This window comes from Hippopotamus amphibius, chromosome 5 (assembly GCF_030028045.1).
Source record: "Hippopotamus amphibius kiboko isolate mHipAmp2 chromosome 5, mHipAmp2.hap2, whole genome shotgun sequence".
Classification (NCBI taxonomy): domain Eukaryota; kingdom Metazoa; phylum Chordata; class Mammalia; order Artiodactyla; family Hippopotamidae; genus Hippopotamus; species Hippopotamus amphibius.
In genome coordinates, this window is record NC_080190.1 from 36,929,393 (window position 1) to 36,937,732 (window position 8,340).

The 8,340-nt window shown below is 43.5% G+C and overlaps 1 protein-coding gene across 1 annotated transcript; it reads left to right on the forward strand.

Moving 5' to 3' along the window:
- The first annotated feature begins 3,527 nt into the window (after positions 1–3,527).
- On the forward strand, positions 3,528–8,138 carry PPP1R3C (protein phosphatase 1 regulatory subunit 3C). The gene is made up of 2 exons (XM_057737517.1): positions 3,528–3,627; positions 5,670–8,138. Exons 1-2 carry the CDS (start codon positions 3,614–3,616, stop codon positions 6,607–6,609), a joined length of 954 nt encoding a protein of 317 aa, XP_057593500.1. The 5' UTR covers positions 3,528–3,613; the 3' UTR covers positions 6,610–8,138.
- Positions 8,139–8,340: the final 202 nt, after the last annotated feature.

The window sequence follows — 8,340 nt, forward strand, 5'->3', positions numbered from 1 at the left end:
TTCAAGCTTCCACAGACATTCCTCAGGGAGTCCTCCCCTTTCTGAATCTCCCTGACCTTCTGCAGATCACCTTTTTGGTCTTGGTACCAGTGTGGTGCTTGTCTTTTTCAGAGCAACACATACACTTGGAGTGTGGACTCTAGAGGGTTTTGAAACCTGGTTTTGCCATCTACTAGCTACATGATCTTGGACAAGTTACTGAAACTCCCCAGACCTCCTCAGTTTCCTCATCGTGAAATGTGGATAATCATCATGGTTTCGACCTCCTTGGATTCTTATAAATATACCGTGAGTTAATATTTATTTGTAAAGTGCTTAAAACAGCGCCTGACCCAAAGAAAGCTTATACAAGTGTCTTTGTTTTTAAAAAAAATTACATTCCATCTAATATTGGTGTTCCCATCCAACGTGGCTAAAGAAGGCAGAGGAGTTATTATAAGAGAGAGCTTAGTATTCATGGAGATATGTGAACTGGCTCCTCTCTTTATTTCAAAAATAGAAATATCAGTTCTTTTCGTCAAAATGAGCAGTTCTCAACCTCACTATCTCTACAGGGCAGGGCTTGAAGATCAGTTATGAGGTTTATCCTGTTACTACTGGGTACTGACATTTTAATATTAATAACTGTAAAGTTAAATATTCAAGCACTTTCTTGGTTGGGTGCTGAAAAAAAGGGCAAGGTTGGAGAAAATGAGTTGACAAGCTGGGACTCCCTGCCCCCAGGGTATTTTTCCCACAAGGGCATATGTGGTGGGAATGTGTTGGACAGATGCTGGAAGAGACCCATTTGTGTAAGCCACACATCATCAGCCCCTGGCTTTGTAGCACCTTAAAATGTTCCCTGGGTATTTCATGAGTTTAAATTTGGTTTTCTATTATAAATATTGTAGCATTCTCAAGGTCAAGGGGCTGTGGTTTCTGAGTCCTTGTAACTCTTGGCATGGCTAGAAACACCGCGCAGATCACGAATCCCTCATTGGTAGATTTATTGTTAAGATGGGTAGGACAAAGCAATGCTTGAATGCTGTTAAACCACAGTTGGAGAAAGCCTACAAATAGTAATAAAACTCCCCACGATTCCTAATCTACTTTGTCTTCATTCGTGCAACTCATGACTAATAACCCTGATTCCATTCCAGTCCCTCTCATCCCATACTGAAGGCAGTATGTCAGGAAGGAGATAGAAACGAGGGGCCTGCTTCTGCTAGGTGAAATAAATCAGACAGAGAAAGACAAATACTATATGATCTCACATATGTATGGAATCTAAAAAAGCTGGACTTGCAGAAAGAAAGAGTAGAATGGTGTGGGGAAAATGGGGAGATGGTCAAAGAGTATAAACTTCTAGGGACCTAATGTACAACATGGTTAATAATACTGTATTATTATACACTTGAAAGTTGCTAAGAATATATCTTAAATGTTCTCACCATAAAAAGGAAATGGTAATTGTGACTTGATGGAGGCTTTAGCTAGTGCTATGATGGGAGTCATTTTGCAATATATCAAATCAATACCTTGTACACGCTAAACCTACATAATATTATATATTAATTACATCTCAATAAATTGGGGGTGGGGGTGGGGAAGGAAGTGGGAGGCCTGAATCATCCAGTTGAGAAGTTTATGGAGGGTTGACTCTTTGGAGAGAGCCCTATATCGTGATTTCTATTTTAAGGAGTTCAGAGAGTTGGCTTTTATGGCATCAGTCAGCACCAGGGGGCAGAAGAGAAAGCAGATTGAATGGAAAGAAGTCCAAACTCAAAAGGACTGTGACTAGCACAAGCATGTCAGACTCCAACACAGTTCTTGGCACGTAGTAGGTAGGCTATACATGTTAGTTGAATCTGAAAGTCTTAAGTCATTTAAAGATGATTTCTCAATGACAGAAAAAGTCCATGTTCTTTGTAGAAAAAGTAAAAAATACAGAGAAGCAAAAAGACAGACAAAATTTTAATTACTCACAGTATCACCATCCAAAATTAAGCGCTGTTAACATTTTGGTCGAGCATATTCTTTTTTTCTGTGCATGCACATCTTACCCCTAAAATGGGGTCACAATGTATTCTTCTTATTTTATGTTTCTCCACAACTTTAATTAGCAATATCCATTCTTTAGCTCAACATAGGATCGTTGAACACATACTGGGCACTACGCTGAGTTTTCTCATCTGCGCAATTTCATTTAGTCCGCAGAACAACTTCACTATCTCCTTTTCACAGATGAGGAAGTTGAGGCTAGAACTTGCCTAAATTTGAAAGTGTCAGAACCCTTTTAGCTAGTTTTGGTTGGGCTGAGAGACTAGAAGATTTGCTTTTAGTTGGATGTTTCCTTTAAAAAAACCAAGCCCAATGTTAAGTACCTTCCCCAGTGATATTCAGTGTGAGTTTCTTTTTCTTTAATCACACCATTTTAACAATTCCACTGTTTGACAGTGATTTAAAAGACACGGGGATTTTTGTACATTTTACATTATACATTTTGTACATTTTAATGGACTACTGGATAACTAAGTTGAGAGCAGAACAAGCACATGGGTTTTACAAAAATAATTTATACTCGACTTAGAAATTTAATTTTATGGTTGTAACTGATGGTCTAAAAACTCCCCAAACTGAACAAAATTACAAAACCTCAGCAAGGGTAACTGGCCCCGGAGAGTCATGAAACTTATAGTGATATTTTAACATTTTGGTTTTCACATCACTGCCAGAGGACGTCAGAACTGAGTCGAGGGATTTGGGTTGACCACTGGCTCTGTGGCTGACCTGCCACACAAACAAAAAAACGCCATTTCATTTCTGGCTTTAAGTTTTCTCTTCTAGAGAGAAAAACTAAAGAATAGATCGAAATACAAAGTGCCTTTTAATTAAATGCCTTCTCACTGTCTTACAATAGGGCTAACATGGTTTCTTAACAACATTAGAGAAGTAGTCTGCTGTGTGGTGCATTTGTGGGTTCACCCTAACTCCAAAATAGGACGCAGCCGACTTCTGATTGCTCAGGGAAAGGAAAGGGAGGATATGAGCCGATGCACCAAGCACTGAACAAGATAAACATTTAAAATGCATATATTTGAAATATATTTGTGTATCTTTGTGTATATACATACACACACACTTGGAACGAGCCACAACGTTCTGCTCTCAGATTAACTGTGTCCAGAAGCCTCCAGAAGTGAAAGGCATCTCCTTCCCAGCAGCCCCGCTGTGTCGGCGCCCGGCCTAGGGCAGGTCTGCTGCTTTCCCTCCTGGCCCGCACCCCGACTTGCGCTACGGTGCTGCTTCCACTGCCCCTCGCCCGGGGTTCGCGTTACGCGACTCAGGCCAGCTGGCCGGGGGTCCCCGAGCGCCCCCGGCGCCCCGCGCATCCCGCAACACGGCAGTCACGTCCTCCGCGAGGGCTCGCGCCCCAGCTGAGCGCCGGTTGGTCGCGCCGTCGAGCCCGCGGCCCGGCGATTGGTCCCAGCCCTCGGCTCACGTGGTTCCCAAACAGATAAGCGGTCTCTCCGGCGCCGCACCCGCAATCGGCCCGGGCTGTCGCCAAGCCGGGACTGCAGGGATCCGGGTGGGAAGTCGCGCGGGCAGCCGAGCGCCGCCGCCCCTCTGCCCGATGAGCTGCACCAGGTAGGTTCCCTGCAGACCCTCCGCCCCGGAGCACAGGGAGCGCGCAGCGGCCGGGAGGTTGGGCTGCACGTTCCTTCTGTCGTCACCGCACATGAAGACCCCAGGGGAGGGCGGGTTGACTGGCTGCTGACTTGAATCTGGCACTGGGGAGGCCTCGGAGGTGTGGAGATTTGCTTTGTGCTTCTTAGGCAGAGCTGATTTTGGTAAACGGCATCTTAAACCAGAAACTGTCTTAACGTGAGTCAGCTTTAGTTCTGATTCCCTCGTGGATTCCGGCCGTATCTCTTGGTCCTGCACAAATGTCTCAAGGACTCGGGCCGCTTAACTCTTGGGAACAGCACTCTGAGATGGCTGGTTAGGTAGTTTAGCTTTGGGAAAACTGCAGGACGATGTTCGCATTCCTTGGTCTTCTTCCATTCTTCTTATGACGGTTTGCCATAGCAAACGCAGTCTCAGAGTTTGAGCAAATGACTATTTTAAAACTCTAGCGGGACTTAAAATTCCAGGGAGATCGCCATATCCTAAAACTGTCTTTCTATAAGTGCAAAATCTGAACATACAAAACAACACCCCCAAACAAAAAACCTCCCACAAAACTACTTAAATAGCTTCTCTAGACATAACTTAGCAGAAGACGTCTCTAAAAATCCTGCCTGTTAACTATTATTAGACCCACAAATATAGCTTTCTCTTTCATTTGTTTGTTCTAAGTTTGTAGATCTTCCAGAAAAATCCCAGGGCTATTAAAGTAAATTCTCTGAATGTTCTTTTATTATCCATCTTATGATAATGACCGTTTGGCTATGTGCTTCGAGCCGCTGGGAAGACACTTACTAAAGCCAGACTGAGAAATGTCACTTACAGTATACACACACCTCTTATCTGAAGGCTAGGATAGGGGAAAAATGTCCATAAGCTTGGCAGTATATACCCAGGGCTAAAGGCCAGAAAAAATATCCTTGATGGACACTTCTTGATTTCATATTGTGGAGCACAGTTATGTTTAAATTTTAAACAGCTTTATTATCTTTCTGGTTATAAATATCCATGGCCAAAACACTAGAAAATACCAAAAAAGTACAAAGGCAAAAATAGATCAGCTATCACCCAGAGATAATTGTTAACTTTTTGTTGTGTTTCCTATTAACTTTTCAACATTTATAAGTTCATATATATAGCATATATTGAAAACAGCCCCATTTTCAGGTCATCAACTTTTCCCACTTAAACATGGACTTGACACAGATGTCTTTCTTTGTGAAATACAGATCGAAGTTGTTTTTTTTTTTTTTTACGTTCACGGACTGTTGACTTGCACTTCAGTGGCTCGTTTGTATAAAATGAGGAAGAGCATGAAAATGAACATGCAAAGATAATCCTCTGATTCACTCTTTCTAGTCTCTCACTCTCAAAGTCATTCCATGAGAATTTTTATTGCTGTTTTTTTCTTTTCTAGTGGGTTACTGTTCCAGAGAAGTATAGTCAGTTCAATGAGAAAATCATCAAAGCAGCTGAGGGAGCACAGTTGAGGGAACACCATCTGGAACTTTGGTTCTAGACCCTGTCTGGTCATTAGATCAGCTGGGAAGCTTTAAGGACATCTATACCTCCTTGTCCCCATCCCCAGAGGTCCTGCATTAGTGCCTCTAAGTCCTAGGATTCTGCACTAAAGAAAAAGGAAGAAAACCAACTCCCTAGGCCCTTGTGAACAGACAGGTTTGAGAACCACTGGTCCAGAACAGAACAAATTACTTTAAAGCTGTATTAGAGATGATCCTATCCAAATCTTTTATTCTCAGATGGAGAAACTGAGACCCCCAAGTGTTTTAACCCATGGCCTTTAGCCAGTCAAGGGTAGAGCCAAACATAAGATGCAGCTCTTGTAACCTATTATTGTATTCCTTTACTACATGTGAGAGCATCTCCTTGAAATGTACTGTGCTGGCTATAGCTTAGCCAACAAAAACAGTACAGATACATTTGGGACCAGGGGAAGTGCATTGCAGGTGCAGATGATAACCCGTCCTCTTTTTGTATTCCAGAATGATCCAGGTTTTAGATCCACGGCCTTTGACAAGTTCAGTCATGCCGGTGGATGTGGCTGTGAGGCTCTGCTTGGCTCACTCCCCACCTCTGAAGAGCTTCCTGGGCCCTTACGATGACTTCCAACGAAGAAATTTCGTGAACAAATTAAAGCCTCTGAAACCATGTCTTAATATAAAACAGGAAGCCAAAACACAGAATGACTGGGAACCTTCCCACAACCAAGCCAAGAAGCGGGTGGTGTTCGCGGACTCCAAGGGGCTCTCCCTCACCGCCATACATGTCTTCTCAGACCTTCCGGAAGAGCCAGTGTGGGACCTCCAGTTTGACCTCTTGGACCTGAATGATATCTCCTCAGGCTTAAAACTCCACGAGGAGAAAAACTTGATTTTAGATTTCCCTCAGCCTTCAGCTGATTACTTAGGTTTTCGGAACCACTTCCAGAAGAACTCTGTCTGCCTGGAGAGCTGCTCTTTGCAGGAGCGAACGGTGTCAGGGACTGTGAAGGTGAAAAACATGAGCTTTGAGAAGAAGGTTCAGATCCGGATCACTTTTGATACCTGGCAGAGCTACACGGATGTGGACTGTGTCTACATGAAAAACGTGTACGGCGGCTCGGACAGTGACACCTTCTCGTTTGCCATTGACCTACCCTCCGTCATCCCAACGAAGGAGAAAATTGAGTTCTGCATCTCGTACCACGCTAATGGGCAGGTCTTCTGGGACAACAATGAGGGTCAGAATTACAGAATTGTCCACGCGCAGTGGAAACCTGATGGAGTGCAGACGCAGATGACAGCCCAGGACTGTACCTTCCGCCAGGCGCCCCCCAAGGCTGAGCTGGAGTCGACAGTCTTTGGCAGCCCGAGGCTGGCCAGCGGGCTGTTCCCAGAGTGGCAGAGCTGGGGGAGGATGGAGAACTTGGCCTCTTACCGATGAAGAAGCAACCTGGCGGCTGGTCTTGACCTTACTCCCCGTGTAATTCTGGGTCTGTGTTGCTCAGTATTAGGAAGGTGTTGCTACTTTCCTTCAGTAGGTTTAGGCTGGAGCTTTTGAGACCTGGCTACAAAAAAAGATAGCCCCTTGAGAATTTAGTGTGGGGGTCTCTGTGGATGCTGCTGCCCAGTTTTGCTGTGGAGGATCAAGTGAAAGCCTGGAAACCCTATTTTTATAGAAGTCATAGGTTGTCAGTGCCCTTTTCTCCTTCCCTCTCAATTCACTGACTTTCACATTGGGCAAGGAAAGGTTGAGGAAGGACAGTGGATGATGACGGAAAGCTGTGTTAATGGTACGAGGAATGTCTGAGAAGTATTCACAAAGGGCTCTGCAGCTCAGGTCAGAGTGGGAGTGAGAGGTCTGATACTTAACTGTCGGTGAGAAAATGTAAGGTTATTTTGTGCTTTTCAGTTGGTTTTATAGTTCTCTCCTGGGGAAGTAATTTGTAGCCAGGAGAAAAAAATCCATTCTGTGTATTCTTGTGGTGGAAAACCCAAACAAACTATAGGAGTGTTGGGTGGTATTGGGGAAAGGTGAATTATAACTCTGGAGAATCAAGGTTTTACATGACGCCTTTCTGTTCAAACGTGACTTATCAAAAAATCATGATTTGGGAAAAGCTTAAGCAAATCTGGCTTTGCAGCCCTAATGGGATAAGTGACCTTGCTTGTGATCAAGGTATCATGCTTGGGTTCTCAGTATAGATGCTGCCTGACCAAAAAAACCATGCCATCATCATTAGCCAACAACTTGTAGGGACTCTATGTCATGTCAGGGGTCACTCTTTGCAAGTGCTTTGATTAAACAAGAATGTTATAGTTGCTTAACCCAGGTGTCTGAAGGGTCATCTGATAACTCATGAAAGTTTGGCCTCAAAAGAAGGCCCACTATGTATGCTGGCATTCCTCCTGCAACACTGTTGTATCTTCAAGAGTGTTGTCAGTGTGCACAACTCGCATCCTTCATATTGAAGGTGACTCATTTTTCTGCCATACTTTCTCGATGTGATGTTGGAAGTGAGGACTGACACTGATTCTCAATTCAAGAATCCAGTACCTTGCACGTAAAAGTAGCCATTTCTGTCTCTTGCCTACATTCTTCTTGTTATTTTTAGTCTTTCTACCAATCTCTCTAAGGTCAACACTTTATTTTAATGGATGTGAATTGTTTTGGGTGTGTTGTAATATACTTATTTTCAAGTGTTCATAAATCCATCCTGTAAGGTCTTCAGAATAGGAGCCTGTGAATGTGCGCTTCTGTCATTGTGCATGTCCATTGAGAGGTGTTCTGAGAATGCAGTTAATTTTAACACGTGTGATCTGCCATGCTGGAAGAGTAGTATTGGAATAACTCTGCTATGACAGTATTTGAGGTTTGGCTAGCACCCACGATTTTTCTACTCTAAATATTTCACTATCCTATAGCTGTCCTCTGTGAACTTCTCACTTTAAAAATAAAAGTGTTTGATATAAGATCTGAGTATGTTTTCTTAAAGCCACAGTTAGGTAAATAAGAAACCATCAACTGAGATTCTCCTGTTTTAAGAAAAACTGAGCAAGGTTCATCTGGATTAAGAATTGGATCCACCTGAAGGTATTCACATGGTCCCAGTCTCATTAGTGAGAATTTCTACCTCCTGACCCCTGGGGCTGGGGTCCGCGGGCAGTGACTTGA